Genomic DNA, 27347 nt, shown 5'->3' with positions numbered 1-27347 from the left:
TAAAACCAATCTGATTTTCTTAAGGTCCTTAAAGGTAGGTAGTTTAAAGTACTAAAGCAAGTGAAGCCCACTTGCATAAAATGCTGTTGAGTGTTTGTAAGATTATTGGCTGTGTGCAGCAAGTTGATAGAATACTACTGCTGCACATTTTACCTTTAAAATATGTGCACTTCAGCAATTAGATGTACATGTGTACATGTACACATATGTAGCACAGCAGAGGAAACGAGAGAGAATTTAAGATGATGCCAAATCCCAGTGCTAGAAGAAACATGAAGGTAAATGGAATCTACTGTCTATGTCTCCAAGTTCCCTTTGACAGCAAAGGGCATTTGTATTTAGAATTGGAATAGGGAAGCAGAGGGCAAAGGTGTCAAAGGTAGCTCCTGTAAAAGCCCAGTGATTAACACAATGCCCTACCAGGGGGCTATAGGATGGCTGAAGTGCTGTGGAGATTATGTTCAGAGCATTTCAAAGCACGAAGTTGGTTCTGTATACAAACAAGCATACAACAGCTACAGCATGTCTCATAAGCCTCAACTCACCTGTCATAGATGGTGCCAGTTTTCTTTGCCCTTTGTGGTCCACAGTACCTTCATAAGCCACAGTCACATCATACACTGCATCCAGATATTCTTTCATGGAGTCAATGGCTACATGAGTCGCCTTCACCCGTGGAGTCAGCACATGCTTTAATATAGCAAGTCCTAGAGGGAAAAAATAAAAAATAACTACAGTGTTTGAAATTAATCTGGACTATATCCACAAAAGGAACATCACACCAAGGAATGTCAGCATCTCCATTCAAAATCACAAGAGGTTTATTTTCAATCTCAATTCTCAGTTGAGAGAGTGTGCATGTGTACTCACTGCTTATGCTCTACTGAACATATGTAGAAGATGAAATAGAAATCCTAAAGGACATTAACAATAGGAAAGCTGCTCAGTAAGAGGGCCCTTTTTTACAACTCCTCACTAGAAGTAGTGATGGTTTCAATGTGGCTCATGAGTGATGACACGGCACTTCTCTTTACTGTTTATGTGTGTCCAGCTGAGGTGGAAAAAAAGAGCAAATTATCTGAGAAATACTAAACACACATAGCACCACCTCCTGAAATTCTGTATCAGAAAAAGATTTCACAGATAATCACAGAGAATTTTAAGCACACCTAATGCTCATCCAGCATTTTACTTCCCAAGGACAGAGCAATTTTGTGAACATACTGAGTCCTAACTTACTCACTATCCCAGCAGAATCTTAGCAGCAGTGGGGCAAAATACAGCACTGAGAACCAAAACCAAGGAGGAAATCTTTTGTGCTTCTCTGCAAACAATCTGTTACAATTGACTTGGCTACTGACAAACTCTGAGTGACAGAAATCAACTTTTAACTTTTCCAGGCCAAGCCACAGAGATTGGTATGTCAAGGACACAAGAATATCAGGTTTAACATCACACCACACATCTTAACAACAGTATTTCATATCCATGTTTACTTCAGTTGACCACTTCCACTTAGAGCATACTTAAGAACATTAAAACACATTGGGCTCAAGAGTATAAACCTGGTTCTTTTTCCAGAATTTTAATATACAATGACTTTCAAAATTAAAACCAGCAAGCAAATAAGCCCAAACCCAAAACCATTTCTTCACCTGAACATAGCTCTTCCACATTTACTTGAAAGGGATTCTAGAAAAAAAAAAAGCATGCTATGTAAAAATTTTCAGTATTTTTCTATGTGTATCTTTCTCAAAGAGAAGTATCAGAATAAAATCATGGCTTTTCATTTCTAGCCTATTTTTCATTGGCTTACCATCCATTGGTGAATCTACTGGTTCCTGGTGGGTGAACAGGAAATTTTTCTAAACCAAAGTATTGTGTTATTGCTTTTGATACCTTTCTGCTTGCTAAATCAATTCAAAACATTCTATATTATGTCCTGATTTTGTACTGAACTCCCTTGCTGGGTAAAACATACTTTGATCTAACATTATGAAAGTATCTAGTGAACATTGTGAGATAATGCTCATTTCTACACCAATCTTAACATTCTTAAGAGTAGAAAATTTCAATATAAGTCACTATCTTGATTTTTTAATATTTGCTAAGAATCTCCTTGTCTGAATGCAAAGATAAAAGACTTTTTATCAGCACTCCTTCTGAAGCCATTGTTCCATGCCTTACCGGCAACAGTGATAACTGTCTATGCAAAATGTTATATGGATCATGTAAATATTTTGAAGCATAACATAGTGGTAGTGTTTTCTTAGCTTGTGAACTGTTACATCAAACAGCTAATTATGTTATGTTTCAAAATGTTTACTCTGTAAATGAAGCACTGAATATTCTTGTGCTGTGTCAGCAATGATATTAGTGTGGACATGACACTCTACACAACTCTTGCTGAGCGAAATTCCCAAACATATTCTAAAAACACTGTCATTCCTTTCCTGCCCAACTCATCTTCCCCTTCACCAAACTATTACTGTGAGGAAGAAAAAAGGAAAATTGTGAGAACTGAATCATCTAGACAAATTATTAAGTTAGGTATCTATGGCTATTAACTGCTAATTTTTTTTTAATCCATGTCCAGTTCTGATGATGAAGATAGTCAGTGACAATCTGTGAAGTGCAAATGAGCCACTCCTATTCCACATGCTCTCAGTGAGCTCTTGAGAGTTTAAGTACAATATGAGTATGTATCTAAATCAATAAAGTTCATAATCCATTATTCAGAAACACTACAGTGCATGATAAATATGCAGCAACACCAGCTCAGCACATCCTTTAAAAGAATCTGTTCTATAAAAACATTATCACATATTCTTGCAATTACTTATGATCTTTGCTAAAATCAACATAACAGAATTTAAAACCAAGTAGTTACAGTATAGTTACCTTGGCAAGCTGCCTGCATCCAATTCACAAAACACACTGTGCTTAAACTGTTTTTAATGTTGTGCAATACAGTTAGGACCCTCTGTCAAAGTATTTAAGGTCATGAGATTTTATTTTAAATGCCAAAGAAAATGAACTAGATACTAGTAATATTGGAATGTTCTACCTTAAAAAGCCATAGCTTTGCTCTTCTAACTTTTGAATGATAGACATTAAAAAAAAGAAGAAAATCTGAAGAAATATGATGAGGAGTGATACTTCAAAAATCATCCATTTACTACATTATTGTAAGATGCAGAATTCCATCAGAAAGTCTGCAAGAAAACTGAATGAAATAAAATAATTACTTTGACAAGTACAAAGGCCCTAATCATTAACATCTATAGAACTGATTTTTTTCATCTAAACACAAAATAACAAAAAGACACCAAACAAAACATCATTTATCCAACTTCATCAGGGTGAAGTAACATATAATAGCAGCTAAGTACAACTCTGTGTAGAAGATTGCCATCCTCTTGATCCAGGCCAGAAACTCAAAGAGCTGTTCAGTACAGGCAGGCCATCCACATTTTCAGAGTTGGACTTTGTTAGTTATATTTCTACCCTTGATGTGTACACACCACATTTGAAAAAGTAAACAGGAAGAATCCTCAGCTCTAATTTAAGAATACTCTATGTGTATTACATCAGCATTACCACATTTCATCAACAAAAGTTAATTACTCACTGAAAGTGGATGTCATGTCAGAATTAGTTTGAGGTCTCCACACCTCTCTCCCCTCCCCATGAAACCATGTATTGAAACTCAACTTTCACGTACACAAAAACTAAAACCAGGGTGAAAAGCAATGAATTGATTTCAAGAACAATTAGATCTTTCCTTTTCCATGTGAATGTGTGTGCAGTGAAGAGATGAGACTGAATTACTAATTAGACAGAAAAACTGCAGCTCTGCAGTTATGTGCAGTGTCCCAAGTACTCACCCAGCTCTTGAGCTCCCACCAGCTTTCTGGAACGCCTCCAGTGATTCAAAGCTTTACTATATATTATATTGAAACTATACTATACTATATATTATATTGAAACCAGAGTCAATAATTAGACTTAAAAAATAACAAATGGTGGGAGAGCTCATCCATTTGTATGCTAGTATTCCATCAACTTACAGAAACAGGACTCAGATGATAGCAGTATAAAAAACTGCATGCACTAGTAAAATTGCTTTTCTGTTACCATGTACAAAAGCATACAGGAAATGCAACTAATCTCCACGGGAAGAGCATGACCAGCCCACAGCAAGACATGGGAGACACCACACATTGGTACACTTTCTTCCAAGATGGGTACTTACAGAAATACAATGTAGCTTCTTGTTTTCCTATCTTAATTTCCTAAGGATGGCTTTTAACAACACAGATCCTTACTTCATTCTAATGCTTGGTCTCAAATGCTACTCAAGGTCCATAACCTACTCTTTTTTAAAACTATATTCTTTGTCCACATCTCACTGAGCACTTTTAGACCAAGCTTGCTTTCATGAAAGTGTAGAATAAATACCACCAAAAGCTATTTTCTTTAGAGACAATTCCAAATAACTTTTAAGGATACTGAACACTTTGAATTGCCTTAGAATACAATTGAAAATTAATGCCAAGATCTAGAAGGGAAACATTTTCAATTCGCTCCATTGAAACACCTCTTTTTTACATGACTTGTAAATAATTTTGAGATAAGCATATCCTGCACACACAAACATCTTAGCAGAAAGCATATTTGTCAAGCTAAGCTTAGCATTAAAAAATATTTACATTAGCAACTTTTCTGCATAAAACCAAAGAAGATAATAAATGCATACCTTAAATATTTGCTTGATGAAATGACCTTTGTAAGAAACTGAACATTAATACAAAATTCCAAAAACGCCTTTCACCAGGGAAGATTGTTTTGTCTTCATTCAGCAAAAACAAGCCAAGTTAAATTTAAGAAGCTTCTCATCCCTTTGGCTTTGACTTTTCAGAGTTGGTAATATTAGGAGTAGGAGGGCTTTGGATTATTTCTATTTATTTTCAAATTTTTAAAATGCCATATGTTAACATCTTGATAGAATTAATATTCTACTAAACCAAAGAAATTTGTGGTGTTTGGGATATTCTGTGCGGGGCCACGATTCAGACCCAATGATCCTGATAGGTAACTTCCAACACAGCATATTCTGTGATTCTATGACTGACTACTACAAAATGATAAGAAATCCACACATAGATATTTTGGCTACATACAAATGAAATAAATTTTATACCAGAAGTTCACAAAAAAAATAACCATCATGTGTATCACAGGGTTTATAAACATTTTTCTCTATAGTCCAATATCATTAAAAAGACCCAGGCTTAAATGATTTACAGTTTGAATTAAATAGACCCAATAAAAATTACCACTTCTATTATTATGACCAACTTAGTTAAATCCCTATGAAAATATGAGTCCCACCTATATATTAAGACTGGACTCAGCAACTCAAGCTCACTGACTAGTGGGGAAGAAGTCCTGCACTTTTAAGATTTCTAAACCCATGGAACAGAGCCTGAAAGGCATCACCAGTATGTAAGGTGAGTGACTGCATCAGACTTTGAAGACTGGTAAGGAACCATGTTGGCTGACCACTCCCACACAGTGGAAAACAAAAGCAAACTTGACTACTGTCTATATACTTAAATACTGGAAATTGGAATGCAAAAGCTCAGAAGACAAGGGGCAAAACCCATGCTATCATATTCTTAGTTCTTTGAGAGAGCAGAGGAAGAAATATTTGATTAGGGGAATGTTGCAATATGTACCATTAGAAACGTGGGAGTCACTAACCATACTGAAACATGGAAGGAGTGCCCATCCTGGTAGCAATTCCTGGAGTCATCTCACCCAGGCACCTACTTTGTGCCAGGAGAGGACAATGAAGTGTATCAGGCTCAAATCCAGTTACATGGCACACATGCCCCTTAGCTTGGAAGCCTCCACCAGAAGTGAGAAAACCTAACACACATCTACATCTGATATTGTGGCAACACATGGCTTATGTAGCTTGTTGTAGCTGTAAAATTCCAGTAAATATTATTATTTTCGTCAAAAAATATAAATACTGGATTAATTATCTTAACTTTACAAAATTCAACTTGTTCTATGATTAACTCCTGCATTAACCCTACTACAAATAACCAAACAACTTAGTTTTAGAGACTTTTGCTTTCATTTTCAAATGTCAACAAGTTTCTTTCCCAATACAACCAAACAAACATATTTTGAGTTTACCTTTTATCCCAGGTAAGAAGCTGATCTGAGGGAATCTTCTGCCACTTGTAAAAGATGTGAGTAATCCTTCAGTTTTTGGAGGCACTAGCATTGCCCTTAGATGACAACATTCTCAGTTCATCACCACAAAATCAGTATTCCTGGAAGTAACCAACTTTCTGTTGCTAATTCTGACTTGAATTCAATTTACTGTACAGAGCTTACAATGGACCCACCCTGTGTGTTTGATTTGCTTGTTTCATAAAGAAGAAAACCATCTTTTCTTGCTAGAAATTGAGATTTTGTGTAGAACTCAAGCCCTATGGTAAAATAAACTGTAACATGAATTATTATTGGTATTTTTAAATGCTGCCTCTCTTTCAAGGGCTTAGGGTTTTAATTTTTTTGCTGCTTGATATCCTTCCATCCTATTCACAGACAGTTAAGATTTATTTAAATATTCATATCAAGGAGTGAACACACAATAGTTGAAATCAGGTATGTCACAATACTTCATTGTAAAATTAATTTTAAATTTCATTTTGTCAAACTGGTCCTAGGATCAACTGTAAAGAGCCAGTAACTGTATGCAAAACTTAAAAAGAACATCAACATATGAGATGCAGCTCATCAACTGGTCCCACTAAGAGCAGGTAACTAAGTTCAGCCCAAGAATTCTGCCTAAACCAATGAATCTTCTCTAGAAGAGGATGCAGCTCACAGAGAGTAAAAGTAAAATCCCACAAAAGCCTTTTTATACTTCCTCTCTGCAAAACTACTAAAACACATAAACACACTAATGTCAAAACCAGTATTTCAGACAGCATCATAAAAATTGAGTTATGCTTGTGCTCTAGGAATAGCTTTGTTATCTTTGGGGGTAATAGCTCTGATTCTAACATTGGTTTCTAGTTTAATTTTTCTTAATTAAACCACTTTTCCCAATATTAGACTTGCAGTATTTTGTCAACATAAAATTGAGCAAAAATGTAGGGAAAAAAATCATTTCAAAATAAAAAAAAAGGAAACAAATTCCCCTATGTGTTGGTAAGGCCCACAGTGAAGCACCATGCTCTGTAACAAATATACTAAGATGACAAGACTAAATTATTAGACTACATTATATCCCCACAAAGAATCACATGCAATTTTATTTAAACTGTAAGTTACAGTATGTCCTCCTCATTCCTCTGGCTGGCAGAACTGCTGTGTGTTACTACCCTTCCTACAACTGTAGGAAGTGAGAAGTCCCTGGGATCTCTCGGACAAGCATGGCAAGGTGTGTTTGCTGGAGCTCAGCAGTTCCCGGAACAGCGCTCCTGGGGAGGCGGCCGTGGCTCAGCCTGCCCGTGGCCATGGTGGCTCCCATGCTGCAGCCCCAGCACCCAGCTGGCACCGCGGGGACACCGGGGCTGCTCAGGGCAAGCCCCAGGTCAGGGCCAGCAGCACTGCACAGCAGCAGGGTGGGACCCTGGGGAGCTGGGATCACATCCTGCCAGCAGCCGCGTGGAGCTCCCCATCCCCACAGCTCCCAGTGTACTGGGATGTGCCCTGGACTGGCACGTGCTCGAGGCTCAGCCCTCAGAACAGCCTGGTTCTGCTCTCAGTGTTGGCCCCTGCTTCTCAACACACCTGCACGAGGGGAGGGATGCACCAGTTCCCCTGAGCATCTGTATCTGTGTGGACATGCAGGTGAGCAGGGCCCCAGGGGAGCATAGACTGCCTCCCATCCTCCCCACCTAAAAAGTGGGACAGAGGCCAACAACAAAATAATTTAGCAGTGGGGAGAAGGAGATCAAGAGGATTCTGCAACAGAATTGGAGATACTTCTTGCTTAATAATTATTTGTTGTGAGAGTTTTTAAAAGGAGTAATTGTTGCAAAATAAAAACAGACCAGTACTGGAGAGAAAACCATTACAAGAAACAAACAGGTGCTATGAAAGCACAAAAGCAGTGTTTTACTGTTTTGCAGACTGCAGAGATATAATTAAAAGGTGAAATAAAATAATAGTAAAACAGTAAGAGCCTTTTCCCTGAAGAAGAAGGTGAGGAAAAAAAAAACTATCAAACAACCCCCTCCCTCTGAACTCTCAAGGAACCACCAACCTAAATGAAACATTTGACTTTCATTTCCGACAGGAAACTGAAGCGATGAACAAATACATTATGACTTCAGCTCTCCTGCTCATACACGCAAACAAATTCCATTCTTCCCAAGGAGAAGAAAAGCATATATCCTTTTGGACAAGAGCTAACAATACTTAATAGCTTGATTATCTCAACAGGCTGATTCACAGACTTGTGAATTCATTTCAGTGTGTCACAGAGATGAATTTACCAGACCTATTTGTTATTCTTTGTTTACTTTTAGAGTGAATTATTTCACTTTTGGTCAACAGGAAAAAACAAAATCAGGAAACATGCTCACTGAAGTGTTGGATTTAAAGTTTACGTGCATACAATGTGAGAAAGTATGAAAAATCTTGGGACTCTTGGATTTTCTGCAAGCCTTTCTGAAGATGAAGTAATTCCATCTGTGTTATAGAGACAATGCCAACAATCAAAGCAACTCCAGAATAAAGTTCAACCATGGAACAGTGAGACTGGAAGGTGAGAGAGGAAGAAAACCAAAATGCCATAGGAGTACTAACACTACTTAAAAGTGAAATGATGGAAGACTCTTTCTTTTAAAGCACAACAAGCTTTATGCAAAATATTTTTTATATTGACTAACAACTGTAATTGGAACTACAATATCAACTTGGATGGACCAGTGCCCTGATTCAGTGTAGGCAATTCCTACAACCTTAAGGAGCAAGAAGATAAGTAAATACACAGCTATAGGTAGAAACTGCAGCGAGCCTTCTGGAGTACTGTTACTATTGTACATTGTAAAATGTGTGAAATGTCTGTATATGAACTACCTTAATCTTATTCTGAAAGCAAAACAGTAGTTTATACTATTCTAAAGCTTTAAATACGAAGCAGGTTTAAAAGTCCAGTTAAGGTGAGATGATCTTCATATTATGTAACAATCTTATATAATATATGTTAGCACAGTAACAAAAGAATTCTTTCAAAATTTTTTTTGCTTACCTTCCTTTTCAGCAAATGATTGACTATCCACAATGACTTTTGGTATTTCTGGATTGTAACGAGTCCCCTCTGGAAAAATCACTAAATACATCTGTGGAATTAAAAAAGAAACAAAACAGACAAGTTCTTATGATGAATGTAAACTGACTGCTTTTACAGAAATTATCAACACTTTATAGGTCCATATTGTATTTAGCTCACACCATTGAGTATTGTAAGGATCAAAAGAAAATCAGAATACTTGAGCTAAAATTTCTTAGCTCTAAGAAACTTACTGCTCAAGGTTCATAATAATTTCCTTTGAAAATACACCATAGAATATACTCCATGTGATTTAGGAAGGGAGACAGCATGTGTCAACAGAAGTCATCAATTCAGGAGCAGCTGATATCAACAAGAATATCAGTTTTAAGAGATTTTGAAAAGACAGACAAATAAATCACAAAGTGACCAATTTTTTTTTAATAGTGATCTTGCCTCTAGTCTTTCCTTATACTGAAATATACAATAATTTATTCTTTATTAGAAATATTATAAATTGAAATGATAGATCTTTTGTGCCTTTTATGTCTCTCTCTGAATTGGATATTAAATATATTAGGAACTCAAACTCATAGTTTAGCGTAATTTGAACTTTAAAGTCACATTCCTTTAAGCATGAATGTCTGCAAGGTTAGATTTCCCCAGTAAATTAATTTGCTTGTCTTTCAGCACCAAATCTATGGGTTCTCAAATGACTACAAAGGCAAAGGTTGCCCAGGTATCTGCATATCTGACTGTAAAGTTATGTATCCAAATAGGAGGAGTCAAATTTGACAATTTTCCATTTTCTTTTGAAACAGAACAGAGGGGTTTCGGGCTTTGTGTGTGTGTGTGTGTGATGCATAATCTCCTACAAACAAAGCTGATGCAAAACATCACTTAAACAGTGAAAATTCCATAGTGGGGGCTCATCTGCAGAAGCAACTATGGTCACGAATGATAACTGCTATGGAGTTAAACACAACACATTCATAGTAAAATGCCTACTGTAAATACTTAATTTATTAACTTTGAAGAAAGCAGTCTCAAGACACATTTGAAAGAAAATAAGATAATGGATTTACAAAACAGTCCAAGGAATATTATCAGTGATTAGACAGAGACTTTGAGAATTGGAGTACACATCACATTAAGATGCAAAGTTAAATAAAAACTCAGAAAGAGACACATAGGAATGCAACTTTGTGCTTCTGGCCCACAAAATATCAGTGTGTGCTGGTATTTGCACTTAATGATTGTGGAACAGCTACAGAAAGGGCTGAATGCCAAAAGACAGGCCCCAGCAAATGACCTCTCCAGAATCACCCCACAGTGAGGAAGGTTGAAAGGTGCACTAAAATGCAGAGGTGGGAAGAAATCTAGGAAATGTGCCAACCAGAGAAGCCAGCTGGAGATCAAGAAAAAGGAGAGCTGAGTACATAGCCTAGAACCTGACAGGGGAAGAAAAAAGGAAACGAACATCAAAAATAGCAAAACCAGTGTCAGTAAAGAGAGTTAGGAGAAAGACTGTACAGTATGTTTGGGGGAAACTGGCAGACTGCAGAGGCAGGTGAAGTCCAAGAATGTTCAAGGACCCACAGAAATGCAAGATGTGCATAGATCTGGTGGTGAGGGAACAAAAGAAAATGGGTTTAAGAGTCAAGGTGCTTACTTTTTCATATATAACTGTAGCATAAGTATAGGGACAAGTACAGGAATCCTTAGACCCAGATGTAGTCTGCACTTCCCCCAGTCATCTATACATTTCATATAAGAAGTATAATGTTGAAATATTTAAGTGACTAAGTAAAACTTTAGGACATAACATTCAAATCCAGATGCATTTTTCTGTCTTTTCATATATGTGCTTATGTGCAAAACTTGTAATTTGGATGCTTAAAATGGTACTTCAAGATGAGCTGTTCCAGTTCCACCCCCATTAAAGACTGCATTGCTCAGCTCTAAAGGGTAATACAGAGATGGTAACAGGTTATAGAGCATAGGAAATGAAGCACACAGGACAGGAATACCAGTCTTGGTACACAGCTCAGCATTTACAAGCAGGCAACATTGTTACCGGTCTTCAAAGCACATAATCACCCCCAAAAGCTGGTTGCACAACAGGGAACAGTATCTACTTACTGCAGTCCTATGTGTAACACAAACCAGGGACTGAAATTGTATTTTACTTATTAGTAAACTTCTACAACACAAGCAGCCAAACAGGTTTGTTGACCAGAATCTGAATATCTCTTGAGTTGAAAGCATACCAACAAGACAGAGGACTGGCCTTTGCATTAAATTCAGCATGTAATAACCTACTATATAGCTCATTAGGACTGTTTTAACAGTAGAACTCATGAATGTAAATAGATGACCTACTTATACTCACATATAGTCCTGCACAAGACAAAGATATCCTGCAGTGCCAGAACCACTTGTACAACTGGCTTTTCTCCCACCATGGGCAGCAGAAGTTAAATCCTTAAGCACTATTTCCAAACACTGTAAGAACTACAAATCTCTAAGATTTTAATAACTAAATAAGCTCCCCTGAACTTGAAATAAGAACTTGTAGGAACATTTTAATTGCCTAGAAACACTAGCTGCAGTTTAGGCTATTTTTAATACAGATTTTTGAGTTAGGGCAATTAGCTACATGAAAGTTACACACTTTATTGCTGCAAAATACAGTGCTCATGTTCAAAACAGCAGAGAGACAGTTTTGGATTACCACAGTCCCTGATTCACTGAGACACCAATTTTAACCCAAGCAATAGGTGCCTATGCTCAGGTATGCATTTAATTCCATCTGTGTAATGGGTGGGTGTCAATAAACTTGGTATCTCTCATCAATTTGAAAGTTTCAAGGAGTGGATCAGGATTCATTTAGTAGAACCCTACTGATTCTTGTTGGAGCCAGAAAATCAAAAAAGATGCAAGTCTTTTGCATTTTGCCAGTCAGGGCCTGAAGAGTCCCCAGTGCAATGTCCGTGCACTTGCCACAACCCACAAATGCAATAAATGGGAGATGGTAACTGCATTCTCCCAAACAGCAATGCTTCATTTCCCCAGCACTGTCAGAGTCTCACATGCAAACAGAAATGGCAATGGCATTAAGAGGGGGTCGTGCTCCCAGAGAGGGGATAGGGCAGCTGAGGGAGTCCCTGAGATAGCTGAGATAGCAGAGTGCCACAAATTGAGCTGGTGTGAGTGAAGCACAGGAAAGCAGCAAAGCGACACACAAGTCCCTGGAATACAGAACAACCATAAACATACAGCAAGAAAAGGTGGCAAAGGGCTTTGGAGAATGTCCTGGAGTGAGTAGATGCTACTCTGTAGAAGAACATAGGGCATGAAGAAGTGGTAACTACTGACTAAAGGTATCTTGCATTTACTTTGCTGCTCTCATGTGAAAAAGGGAAAACAAATATTTTAATTTACAAAATTCAAAATTGTCTTACACAATGCACTTGCTTAATTTTAGTATTATTATTACTGCTATTGTATCCTGACAGCTAAACAGATTCATATCTGCATCCATTTAGACCACTGCCTAGAAAGTATGCTTCTAGTGAATTGGATGAGAAACACTACCCCTCAGATCAGTAACTGAAAAGCATATGGTATGAGAAAGCCTATCTGGTATAATTGGACCAAAATACAAAAGGCGATGTGGAAGAAGCAGGCAAGGACATCCGTGATTTATACGGTTGTCAGGGATTTGCAAATTAGTAACCATATCACAAAATTATTACATTAAGCCTCATAAGAGTTGTATTAATTAAACCTCTATGTTTTTATTGTTTGATTAGCATTTCTTCATATGACAATGATTGTTCTATGACTGAATGAATGACAAAACCAAAACACATAGTAATCAGCTAAATATTGGTTGTACAGGGTTAAATCCCACATCTCAGAATGCAGATTTCCTACTCTGGATGCATGATGAAAAAAATAGAAGTGACATTTTCAGTCACAAGACATATGATTGCAATTTGTTAGCAATCAGTCAAATTTTACGGAATTTTAAACCCAATCACATCTTGAGTGAGTTTTATCAACAGAAATCCTAATAATGCACCATTTAAGCATATAATTCAATGAGAGTTTGAAAAGCAAAGTGACTTCCAGAAACAACTAAGAAAATATATTAGTTCAAGATGCCCACTAAGAAAACACGGGTGCAACAATGTTTCAGTCTGCTATCAGCTTTGTGCCTGTCTGACACTGCTGGGCTGCATCTGGGAAGAGGCGTGGACCAGTTGCAGAGCTGAGGGCAGGAAAAGGGGCTGTTTATAGCAGACAGGTGGGTGCAAGTCACAAGACAAGGTGAGCAAGGAGAATCATGCAGTCCACTGTTGTCTACACAAAAGGAGGCATATCAGAGCACTGAGCAAGTTATACTGTGCATGTAAGAGGCCAAGAGGGAGCCTTACTTTGTCCGTCAGTTTTAACTCAAATTTACTTGTCATACCTTTAAAATAATAAAAAAAAGGTCCACAGAGAAGCAGTAAAGAACTTGCTATGCTAAGGAGAACAGAAGACTGGTTCTGTTTTCCTACACATCTTCAATTTCTTAATGGGAAAAGGGATGGCTCCAGACAGACTGAACATTAATCATCTGGATTCTTTTGTTTAAATTGTATGCGGAGAGAAACTGTAAATAACAATGTGACCCTTAACACAGATTCCCGTCCATCTCTTCTTTATTGGTATATAAATCTTTCCTGAGCAGCTGAAAGGCCAGCTCATCTCTAGCACCACATTAAAGAAAGAACTCCACCACGTACACTCAGAATGATTAAGCTACACCAGCTGCCCACTACAGTGAGGAAAGTCCACCCTGAGCTGTACCATATAGTGCATGAAAATTCCAGAGTCATAGATTAGTTATTTTTGCATGAAGCTGATGAGTTCAGGGCATACTTGATCAAAATGTCTTCATTTTAAAAGCAATATGGTTGCTTGTAAATGTCATGCTCAGTTTCAGAACTGCATGAATAATGCAATAAGGACACAGGTTATCATGTTTTTCTCACAGTAATAAAGTAGGTTAAAGGCCATTTAAGAGCATCTACATTTAAATTCTCAGATAAAGTGGGCTAAAAGAAGTTTAGTCTTCCCTCAAATGACAGCTCAATGGTCTGTGTCTTTTACCCCTGCAGATGCAAACATTTGCCTCAGTAAACAGGCTTTTAACAACTTTGGTTTTGTAAATTTAAGTGTCACTCCCTATACATTTGACTGAAAGATTTTAAACAATTAAATTCTGCAATACTTATTTCTCTTCTATACCGCAATGCCTGATAATATGAGGCAAATGGCAACAACTGCCTGGTATCCAGACCCAGGTTCTGTGCTCATTTCCAACAGCACCAAACTCCCAGAGAGCTAAACAGCAGCAAAAAATAAGCATACCCAAGTGGTCTCATATTTACTAGGCATTAACTTTGATAGGTTAGTAGGCTTTCAATCTACACACAACTCAGGAGGGAGAAGAAAGATGATTCCACAAAGACTTCTGGATTTATTTCACTTACTAACCACATGGAAAGCAGAACCCACATCAGTTCTTATCTTTAAAGAAAAGCATTATGCTTAAACCTCTCCTTACATTCCAACTGTGCTAAAATGACACACTGCAGTGAGGCTGAACACCATTTACAGGTTTCCAAGGACATAATCAGAAGAGTTTCTAGGCACATCTTCCCAAGATCGTATTAAAAGAAAAATACACATTTTTCTAGAGAAGATTAATTCAACACAGACTTCAAATTAATACTCTTACCACAATGTAAACCTTATAATAACAACAAACTCCTGCTTTTTAGGGGGTGCAGAGGGAAGGCAGAAAGCCAGACTCAAGCAGAACCTGTCTTTTTAGCTAGCAAGAAAGCCATGGGCCTATGAAGGAAAACACCTTGCTGGCTTATTTCATCCAGACTAACTAAAATGAACTTAACCAGCACTCTGCAGGGGGAAAAATTGCTTAGGGGGATAACAACAAGCATGTTTCATACATCCTGCAAGCAGCCTTTGTTTATTCCATTACACCCCAAGTTTTACAGCAAGCAGAATCTTTACCACTGACATATGGCAAATAATGAGGCAACACAACCTCTTTATATCCCAGAACGCTCCCTGCTAATGAGGGTGCAGGTTGCCACCACTGAACATGACCATCCATGAACATCTTTGATTAGATACTGTTTAGTTGTAATGTATTTCTGGCCTAACTTATATGCTAACAATTGGAACTTTCTTTTCTTAATTATAACATAAAAAAATAATGTTAAATCTTAACTGAAGACAAAATGAGTTGGAGCACTGTCTGAAATAGGGACACTTTACTCATTTAAGCCCCTCAGTAAGCACAAGGTCAATTTACTTTTTCAACAGAGACACATGCACAAACATAAACTCACCATCTCCACATAAGAAAAAAAAAATACTATTATGAATGTCAAAACAGCCCATGAACTCCTTTTACCCAAGTCTCAGGATATAAAAGTTTTGACAATATGGGGAGCCTAAGTCCTAATAACACAATTTTAAATAAAGTGGAAGTTTCACTGTTCTATATCAAGGTTTGCTTAGTTGTTTTCTTTTAGCTTGGCCAAAAAGGAAGAAAAAAGTCTAATGCACAGCAAGTAATGGAAGCAAAGCACAGTGATTCTAACCACTGAGCCACAAACCATACAGGGAGTCATGAGAAAAGTCACTTGGCAGTAACAGTCATTCTTCAAATAGAAAATTATCAAGAGTTTGTTTTGGTTTTTTTTCCCTCCTCCAGGCATAGCAGACAAAGTTATTCAATTCTAAGATGTCACTGCCATTAAAAATGATTGATCATTGTGATGACTAATTAACATTTGGTAGGAAAGGTTCTTGACTTTTAGAAGTCGAGTGTATCAGTCTCTGACAAGCACACAGTAGTCAAAATGTTGTCTTTTGAAACAGAGGGTTTCTCCTTTGAAATAAAGGTTTCTCAAGGAAGGTACTATAGTTCATGTTCTAAGTCCAGACCCCCCCTTGTCCTCTACAGAGAGGACCACAAAGCTGCTGTCAATCATAAAGAACCAGTCAAACTTTCCTTAGTTTAATTAGAGGTATCACTCTAATCACAGAAAGTAACTGTAAAAACACAGAAAGAAAACAAATCCATGATTACCATCTTAGTAGTTTGTGGATATCGGGCATGGCTCTTTTCTCCAACAAGCCTTTGCCATTAAAAAAGTCAAAGAAATGAGAAGGAAGGTATAAGCTTACTGGAGTCTCAGCTTTCATCTGGGCCCGCAACTTCTCTCTCATTTCTTTCTCATTGAATTTGGCACTTCTTTTTACATAGACTCCTCCATGCTATCAGAGAGAAAAAAAAGGGAAAAGCATTAAATATTTAAGTAGTTTAAAGTAGAATAGCTGACAGAAGAACAAACAAGAGACAATGACAAGTCATCTTTATGACTCACGCTGCAAATTGCCTACAAGAGTTTCTCTTATCGCAAAAACATGTGAAACTAATTTTACATTTGCATATACTTCAGCTCACAAAATCCGTTTAAATAAAAATCAGATATAAACCTCCCCCAATGCATTAGACACTTGAAGTGTCTTGTTTAAAGGTGCTAAGTGATTAACTAGAAGATGGCATTAGAAGTCACCCCAGGGTATTTATTCCTGGCAATGCTGACATGCAGCTTCATTTGTGTATCAAGGGAAAATCACAGAACTGAAGTTACTCACATGCAAGTACTTACAGGTCAATGCTTTCAATTCTATGTGCCCTCTCTTAAATAGTAACTAATGCAAATACTGGAAATGCATGTATCATACTTCTACATACATACTTCAAAATTTATCAATAGCACAAAAGTAACCAGCATAGTTTTTGAAAACCTCCATGCATTTTACTAGAGAACCAGACTTTTAATAAAGAAGTTATATACCAAGAAAATAATTAAATAAGTAAACCAAAATCTTCACAAAGCAAAGAATTTTGTAGAAGTATTTTTACTGAAAATTATTATAAAAAGTAAAACTATGTCCTGAAAGAGATTAATTTTATAACTTGTTGCACACAATTTATCACAAAATTTCAGTAAAAGTACACACAAAGAAAAATTTGCCCTATCATTTCCCTCTTCCACCACGTTGTTTTATCTACAGAGAAAGAGTATGTAAACAAACATGCACCAACTATGAACTACTGATACAATGAAGTCTGGAAAAAACATGATTAGCTTCCAAATAACAGAATTTCAGGTTTAAGGTACATTGTTTTCATGGGTTTTCTGACTGACTCCATAACTTGGTAATACTCTTTTCTGTTCACCATGACAATTAGTATTGGGATTTGTCAGACAACTTCTGTTCATTTATGGTTTTGCATGCTCTTAACAGAAAGATGACAGCAAGATTAAAACTCCTAAGAGCTGAGCCTCACTCAAATACCTGATCTCATGAAAAGATACAGTACATGGTAGAATCAGGGCTGGTGGCTGTATGCCGAGCTGTGCCCCTGGCATGGACAGGAATAAAATTGGAAAGGTTAGGAGGAGGAGGGCAGAAGAAGGGGTCATGCAAAGTGCTTTCAGCATTCGCTTTTCATGGTGTGGAGAGATGGCTGCTTAGCTAGTGGTGTTGGATGTGACTTTTGAGTTGTTCTTCAAAGACTGTAGTGACAGGGAACAGAAAGCCAATGACACATTAGCTGCATACTAAATATTCTGTCCTAACTTTATCATCTGTGGTTCCCTCCCAAGGTGAAGTAGGCAGCTCTAACACTCAGCTCTGCTGCTGTGACTGGCAGGGGACCAAAACCATGAACAGAATTCCCCAGCTCACTGAGCTTGGCTGTGGCATGGTGTTGGGACCATCCCACAAGCAGTTTAACAGTTTCAGACAGAAAGCAGCATGAACACAAAAACGTTTCTTCAGCTGTGTAGCAAACAGAGAGCCTTGTTATCTCCACACTCCACATGTAAGACCGTTTTCAAGATCTGACACTATTAAAGGGAAACAGAAGTCTGAAGCAGACTTAAGTCCAGCTGTATTCTGACACCCAACACAATCACCCCTTCCAGGAAGAGCAAACTCAGTTCAGTATGGGAAAAAGTTCATCTACTACATAAGACTTCCATGTAATAGGTAGGTCATCATTCTCTGTGAGCTCAGCTAGGTCAAGCCTTGATAAATGAGCGAAACCTGGAATTCAGGCATTCCCTTACCATCAAATTACTAATCAGTTGCAGTAAACTGGAAAAATACTGAACCAACTTTTCCTTGTTTGATTTGTCAACTTGGACAAATGAAGTTACTATTGGACTTTTTGGTCAGGGACATACACCATGACACCAAAGATAGATCTGGTGCTGCATGTCAGACATTTTAATGCTCAGAAATAGATTTGCACTTCTCAAGTAAATGAGCACAGAGTCATGTAACATAAGAACAGACAAAGTATCACAAGATCAGCGTTCCCTGCATTCACTCCAGCTCCTCCACCATGGCAGGTCCCCATGGCTCAGGGGTACAAAGCTAAAGAGAGGCAGGATATGTGGCTAAAACTTGGGAACAGCCAAAAGGGTACACAAGCTGATGCTGGATAACAGAAAAGATAAAGATATACTCTCTATGATAGAAAGTCAAGATAACTGTGGGGTATCAAAAATACTTTTCAAAATTACATCCCAGCCTCATCAGGGATATAAGATAAATAGGAATGAACTGGATAGTATAAGCAAATAGGAGTGATGGGATGAATTGGTAGAAAATGATAGGGACAAAAAAATTAATTCAGATCCACCCAAAAATAATAAAGACAGCTTTAGGAAAAGAAAAATATTGTACTTAATAAATCAGACTTGGAACATAATAGGTTAATTTAAGTGTTTCTTTTCTTTCCTTGCTATTAGATAGCTGCCTCAAAAAAGAATGCTAGCTATGTGATTGTATACAGCTCAAATTCCCCAACTTGTATTGCATTTCCTTTTCAGTAAGAGATCAAATATATGAACGCTCTTCAAAACAGATTTCTGGAAGTACTGTTTTTAAGGTTATAATTTTTTTCCGCTGTACTTTAAAAGCCCCTCTCTCAGTCAACAATGGATTGTGTTTACAAATATACTTCCTTTGTGCCTGAATTTTGCTCTCCTGGACATCCAGACCACGTTTATTTCCAAACAGGATGTTTACCTGAGGAAGGGAATATGAATTCCGTAAGCATGGCGTAATTATGTGGCTCTGGAAACTTTTAGTGGAGTGTAAGTGACATCACTGACAGAACATCAACAGGAAGGGCAGGAAGTGTTTTATGTTTTTGCACTGTTTGGTGTGATAAAAACAATAAAAATACCTATTAGCTTGCACTGCAGGCCTTCTGCATCCCGTCTCAGTCATTTAGCCATATATGCATCACCACTGCCTGTCAATTGTGTCACTGATTTAAATATATATATAAATGAATATATAATCACTCCCCACTAAATCTTGCAGAAGTTTTATTTTCCGAGGAGTCCAAATCTGAATAGATTTTATTTAATATATACATGTTTTGATTAAAAATGTAGGTAACATTCAGATTAATTTCCACAGGAACCTCCTTTTAACAGTCAATATACAGCTCAGGAAACTGAACACTGGATATTCCACGTAGCAAAAGTAATTTTCCAAAATCTTGAAAAAAATAATTTCCGGAAATCTAGTGATAGTGGATGGAATATATATCCTGTTTGTATTTCAATTAAAGCAGACTTAAATCACCACCACTGTAAAGGCAAGGACAAAGCCTATTTCCATGCAGCAGATCAGTCACTTTGGTGGACAAAAAATGTAAAGAAGCATTAAGGGCAAGCATTAGACAATTGAGAATTCAATTTTCTCCTTATGCATACCCTTAGTGAGGTATGACAGGGTCTGACAGTTTGTAGTTATTAAGGGGACAGGGACAGCAGACCTACCAATAAAAGAAATTGCGAACAGTTTTCTCATTTTCTCTGCAGCATACACTTCTCTAAACATACCAATTTTACCAGAAACTATGGCAATCACCCATGCTCCAGCCTAGATCTATAGCCTGCTCACTAAAGTGCTCATTCAAAAGACAACAAAGATTTTCAACCATCAAGCTGAAGATATTGGATGTGCTGCAAAGATGAGGGAAAGAGTAAATCCTCCTATTTGGACATACACCTGTAGTTGTCTTCAAACACTCCTTTACAAATTAATATGTTGTTGCAATCATATCCAACATAATATTTTTCTCAACATTCTCCACCTTCTTGCCCTCTTGGACAGGGCTGACAGTAAATTCAATCAAACTGTCTAATTCCATTAGAAATATTTTCCTAAGCATGTGGGGGTTTAGTTTTGTTTTGGTTGGGATTTGGGGTTTTTGTTTGTGTGTTTGTTTGTTTTGTTGTTTTGTTTTGATTGGTTTGGTTTTTTTTCTTAATTTTTTTGCCTGGGCAATGGGGTGAGGGACAGAAAGCAGATTAATATTCAGAGAACACATGAAGAGAAAATGCAAAAGACAAAGGAGAGAAATCTTATTGAATAAGCACTTTGGAACCACTACCCAAAACTCTAGGCATTTCTATTCTAATAGAAATATTCTAACTAAACACCCATCTAAACCCTGAGATAAGTATCATGAAGCCATTTCTGCTCACCTAGAAAAAGGACAGTACTTCCAAACCCATCCACCTCTACATTTTATTTTGTTTCACATAGAAATAGTTCTGCTTTCAGAAAAAGCAAAGAACAGACATGACAGATTCACAGAGGATTTTAGGGAAGTAAGCCATCTACACTGTTCTCCACCATTTTAGACTGAATATCATATCCACTCAGTATGTTGGCTGCTCAGTGACCATGGCCCACTGTTTCTCAGTAATTGTATAAAATTGATTCACATCAGGTTGAGCTCTCAGACTAGAAAGAACAAAAGGAATATTATGCAGAAAGAGAAGAAAGAAAAAGGTAGGAATACTGTTAGACTCAGGTTTTTGCATAATTGAAGTCCAAAATAACCATCAACATTTTCACGGACGTGGGATCTGCCTTTCCTCCACACTACACTAAAATCCAATTTCTCTCTTTTATATTGTGCTAAAACCCAAACAACTGAAAAACAAAGAAGTACATCAAACAGTAATGCCAATTTCCTTCCAATTTGTAGCATGATACACAGCAAAATGAGTCTGTTTACACCTGCTAACCTTCTGAGAGCATGACTACAAACTGGAGTTTTAGATTGCAAAAAGAACAAAGTTTTAGAATTTTCTGAAATATTTAGAATATTCTGAAATACTCCTAATAGACTCCACAGTTTTAATTCTATTATAAGTATTCATTTAGAAAAGTAAACTGAATTTTTAGTAACTCTTTCTCAACTTAGATACACATCTAACTACTCTGAGTGAAGCCAGTTGTTTTCATGTTCAAATAATTGAATGCCAGCTCAGAACCACACCTTCACAGCATGCATGGAAAACAGGGAGAAAGTACATCTCGCATGTTTGACTCACAAACAGCAAGGAAAGAGTGAAGGCCCACCTGTGAAAAGTACCACCCGTAGAGTGGAAGCCATTTTAAGCCATCCTTCAGGACATAGCGGACGTGCCCGAGAGCGTTCTGCCTGATCGCCAGCATGTCCGCGATAATCCAATCAACTGCAACGACAAAAGCCCAAAGCAATCAGCTAAATTACCTCCTAATTGCCACTGATGAAACTAAAAGTACATGTTGTATGTATAAATGTCATTAAAGGTTTCTGAACTAGAAGTTCTTGCTTGTTAGGGCAAGCCTGGAAAGAGACACAGTAAACAGACAAGCAGATTTTTAAAATCTATGAAAGTGTTAAGCAAAAGAAATACAAACCTGTACACTGATGATTTGATAAATATATTACATTTTCTTTATTTTTTGGCAAATCCCCGTAGATAATTACCTAAAAAAAATTAAAAAATATGCAGTATTACTTTATAATTTACTTTCATTGCATTAGGCAGTGATGAGATCCAAAGCAGTAATAGGCTTTTTACTATGAAAACTGTCAGCAAGTTAGCATCATTAACAGACAAACACCCTATCACTACATCAGTACACCACCCAGACAACTGTCATATCAACAAAGCTATAAATATTAATTAATGATGGCTTAAGAAACTTATTCTGTTCTTGTGCCATAGCCCCAGAACTGGATCCATGGAATGTGACCTTCAGCCACAAGCTCCCTACATTAATATAATTGAAGTTAATAAGGAATCACAGACATGTACAAAATAATCATTTAATTTATAGATCTAATGAAAAAGACATGCTTTATCCAGACACCTGCTATCATTCAACCTAAAATGGTAAATTTTCCTGGATTAGATCAAGAACAAAATCTCAACCATTTGCCATTATTTTAACCATGAAGTGTGAACAAAAAAACCATGAGGTTAAGGGGTGCCTTCAAATTAGTCTATGGCTTCCAAATAGCAGTTTTTTTAATATGTTTTTCCTCTGCTACATTAAAGACACACTTCAACCTTGTAGTGTCTCACCCCTGAAAGGCACTGGTCTTCAAGTGAAATAATCTTCTGAGAGCATAACTACAAAACAAGATTCTGATGCTAGAATCTTGGTCACCCTTTTAAAATGGGTTCATTCAATTAATTAATTTCTCATTTTATATTTGAAAATAATTTAAATTCTGAACTGAAGAAACAATTCAGCTATTCAATTACCTTTAATAAACATTTTCATTACTTAATGAAGCATAGTTTTTCTAACCAGTACATTCTAGGTAGGCTTTCACCATTGTTCTGCCAATGGACATACTCCTTGTCTCTAGAAGTTGGCTGTATCAGACATACATGCTACTTTGAAATTATTCCATTTACCAAAAAAGCTAAGTGCTATATGGAAGGTTTACCCATTTATTTTCATCACTTCCCTAGTCTGGGCAAAACTGGAATTTCATCAGGAAGAACTAACATTGATCTCTTAATCAGTATAATTTAGTATGCCAAGTCTCATATTGATCCTTACAGGAGGTCTCTACCAGCATCTCTGGGAACTGTGTCCATCTCTCAGGTAATCTGTGATACTGCATGGCTAATGTCTCATATTGTTAACTTTAGGCAAAAACCCCACAAAACCACTGTATGTTTCACATTTCTGCTGTTTCTTCTTTGAAAATACAACCACACTGTTGATCAAGTTTTGTTTTGAAGGCCAAAACCAGATATTGGTGAACTGAGATATTCAGTTAATACGTGAACAAGAGATCATTCAACATAGAGTAAAAGAGGATATAACTTGAATTATTTTTTTCCAAAAATGAAAAAGAAAAGGCATGCAAATAAATTCTAACTGAACAATATCTGTAACAAGTCAGTGGACAAGTATATTCTGAACAGTATCTGAGAAATTTGAACAAGATTCTGCTATAGGAGTAGTCCTCTCATTGAAGTACCAGAATTTATAACCTTACTGCTGACACTAGGTACCACTCACAGTTTAGAGCAAGGTAGCTGTCTAAGGGTTGACCTTACAGTTCAGGTGCACAAATTCCTCTGAAATAAATCTTCCTACTCTTACTTATAGAGTTAAAACTTCATTTTACAAGTGTATGCTTTCCTAGCACTGTAATGCACAATGTCCATAAATTCTGTTTTCTTTAATTTCAAGTTAAGACTCCACTATGCAGTTTCTGGCAAAGAGAATTTTAGAGTAAGAGAGAAGGCCCAATACAACAAATCATTAAACCAGAAGGTCTTGAATGTTATTTGAGCTTTTCTAAAATGTAGAGAAAAACTAAGAACAAGAGGAAAACAAAACTTGCCCTTGACCCCAAGAGCTGCCCCACACAAGAAACAGGGTTTGAAATACACAATTTATAACTTCAACTTGTAAATATTTCCACTTTAATGTACCAAGTCAAAATCTCAGTGCAATCAGACCCACAATTTAAAGCACTCACTTTGGACTATCACATGGGTAAAAACAAATATAAAGGATCATTCCCATAAAAAAATACATATGCCGGTGTCCGCCAAATATAACAGTTAATCTACGTAATTTTTTATTTCAGTAAGATTGGATCTAGTTCACTTTTTAACCTCAGAGGAACACCCACTCACTGTTCCTGTAAACAACTTCTATGCACAACATTATGGCTTACCCTAAGGGTTAGATGTGTTTACGTGTAATGGACCAAAATCTTTAACTCATGATAAAACACACAGCCAAACTGTTGTACAGAACTGACAAAGAAAAAAAAAAGTCTTATTTATATTAGTTCTCATTAAACACACAAAAACTGGATGCTTAATTTCAAAGCAAATGTAAGAATGAGAAAATCTGAAAGCTCTGTGTTGCTTGCTCAGATGGCTCAGTCTAAGAGGATGCACCAGCTTTATCTGCAGCATCATCCACCTCAGCACCGCCCATCTCACAGATCTCCAGGGAAGGCTTACACAGTTCATCAAAGGCCAGCAAACAGCAATTCACCTTAGACACTCTCAGTTAAAGAACTGAGATACAAACTTACAACTGTTACTACAAGTAGCTAAGAATGGCAGCTTCCAGCCGGCAGTCCCAGGAGACACCTACTCTGTGGGCACCCACGCAGCTCTCCCTCTGAGACCAAAGCATTTTTGCTTTATCAGGCTTCTGAAAATATTCACCATACACAACAGAAGTGTAACAGTTAAGAGCTTTGAATTCTACAGAATGCCCTTTTCCCTTTGAGATGGTGTCTGAGGAATTAATCTGCCTGCATATAAGCAGAATAACCTACTCAGGACAAGACTTGAATTTCTGGCCATCTGATGTGTTTAGGTAAACCAGAGCATCTAATGTATATTATAGCTGCAGAAGGAAACAATACAGTACTCTTCTTCATGGCCTCCAGAAAACCTTGGACTCCCTACTGTTTCTCTTAGCTAACTTTGCAGAATTCCTAGCTGTAGAGGCTGTGCAGCCTCTAACTCTTTCTCATTTTTCTGGCACAGATGTTTGGGGGCCACAGTGAATTACAAAATCACAGGATATTCTGAGTTGGAAGGGACCCACAAGGATCCTTGAGTCCACCTCTTAAGTGAATGCCCATATGGGGATCAAACCCATACCTTGGTGCCTCCAGCCCTGTGCTCTAAGGCAGCACTTGAGTGACTCACCTGGGACAGCAGGGCAGAAACAGGAGTCCACATTGCCCAGCTGTATTCAAGCCCCTTTGGATGTAACCTGAAGACATCAGAGTGGCTTAAAGACTCCCAGCCCTCCTCAGAGGAGCAGCGCTGCTCCCAGGATGCACAGAGCATCGGCAGGGCTGGTCTTGCCCCCTGCAGCCAGTGCCAGGGAAGCAGCACAGGACAGGCAGGACATGCTTGGGAGGCAATTTGAATTTTAGTATAGTGTTTCACATATTTCATGCATGGCTGTCCAGACACTACAGTATACATATATTCTACCTATCAGCTTAATGAACTGAAAAGTGCCCTGTCAGCCACAATGAAGCAAGTGAGGAACCTGTTCATTTAGAATAGAATCTGCTGTTAAAAAAAAGGCACAATGAAGTCAAGCAAAGAAAACAAGTCAATAGGGAGAGCAACACAGCAAGCCAAAGTAAGCAGAGACTTGAGGCAAAATGTTTAAAATGCAGATGTACAGTCTAACACTGCAAACATTACTTGTGTACACAACACTGAAATGTGTGCTTTTAGCCAGGTTTTGGTTGTTTAACAGTCCAGTTTGCAATAATGGGTAATACAATTAATGTTAATGTGGGCCTTTCACATCTGTTTACACAGCAGCACTGTCAAACTCAATACAGTGAGGTCTCAAATACAGGAAACTGGATGCTATTAGATCCCTTCTGTGGGAAGGCAGGTACCCAGCTTCCATGGATGCCACACACCAAGCTGTTCACAGGCTCAGCAGCCACAAGACACACCTCAGGGTGTCCTGTCCAGGTGAAGCTTTGATGAATTAGCAGGAAATGACAAGTAGTTCTGCTGGGAGAATGTACTAATTCAGTGATAGGCTGATCTAGGCATGCAAATGGGAGCTCCTGGGTGATCTTCTGGTGACACCAGTTTCAGCTTCCCTACCAGACTGCTTTTTCCAGTGCAACATACTTAACTATGGCTGTGCTAATTGTGGTAGCTCACGTAGCAATAGGGAAGAGTTCTGCATGGCAGCCACACCTGAATAACCCATAATATGCACATGTTTTCACTGAAACAAAGTGGACACTCCTAATTTAGAGTTAAGAATTTTATTTCTTGCTTATGAAATCTTTACATACCAAAGAAACTTAAATAGATCATTTAATCACATCCTAGCCCTATCAGCTCAGTAAACACTGCCATGGAAAAAATAACTGTAGGTAAAAGTAATCATACTATCAGAAGATCTGCTTGCAGGTCAACTGGTGATCACATCAAAGTCCTAGCAAAGAGATTAACTTAATATTGTAATTGGATGTGGCTCATAATGGGAACAGTTAAAAGCTGATCTGCAAGCAGATCTTCTGATAGTGTGACTTCTGCTTCAGCAGCATTAAGGCAATACAACTGGTTATTGCTGGTAAAAACTTGGGCCAACTCATCTGGTGTCTATCAGTCCATCAGCACACTCAGTCTTGGTTCCTCAGACTTCTTAACCCTCCTCCCTTCTCTATTCAAAGATACCAGATGGGAATTAAAGAATGATGTTCCCATCTTTGCTGTCACTTCAACAACACTTACGTTCACTGGAGTACTTTGTGAAAGCAGAGCACTGTGTTCAGGAAAAACATCAGCTTCAAGCACAGGCAATTGAAACTGGGGAGAGAGATAAAAGCAGGATAACAGGGGAAGAGCATTCCTTCCCTCTTCTGGAGAACAAGTCAAGACATCAACACTTAAAAAGGATCACACAGACTTCCTACTCAGCTGTACTATCCTCACAAAATGCACCTCTCTCCACCTCACTATTTCTTCACGATTAATAATGGGGACTGTGTGCTCTTCAGGTAAAGAGCATCTCTGTTAGCTGGGCA

General features: G+C 37.7%; 1 protein-coding gene across 1 annotated transcript in view; it reads right to left on the bottom strand.

Annotated features, from left to right (window-relative positions):
• The window catches only part of AGPAT5 (1-acylglycerol-3-phosphate O-acyltransferase 5), a 54512-nt gene that overhangs the window by 17113 nt on the left and 10052 nt on the right, over window positions 1-27347 (bottom strand). The window contains exons 2-6 of the mRNA XM_066547296.1: window positions 22193-22262; window positions 21869-21984; window positions 16583-16672; window positions 9287-9377; window positions 546-707 (exon numbers count right to left, since the gene is read on the bottom strand). Of these exons, the coding sequence (XP_066403393.1) occupies window positions 546-707; window positions 9287-9377; window positions 16583-16672; window positions 21869-21984; window positions 22193-22262 (529 nt within the window). The remainder of the gene's footprint in view (window positions 1-545; window positions 708-9286; window positions 9378-16582; window positions 16673-21868; window positions 21985-22192; window positions 22263-27347) is intronic.

This window comes from Molothrus aeneus, chromosome 3 (genome assembly GCF_037042795.1).
Source record: "Molothrus aeneus isolate 106 chromosome 3, BPBGC_Maene_1.0, whole genome shotgun sequence".
Classification (NCBI taxonomy): Eukaryota; Metazoa; Chordata; class Aves; order Passeriformes; family Icteridae; genus Molothrus; species Molothrus aeneus.
Note: the sequence above shows the minus strand (reverse complement) of the source record. Positions and strands in the feature narration are given on the sequence as shown.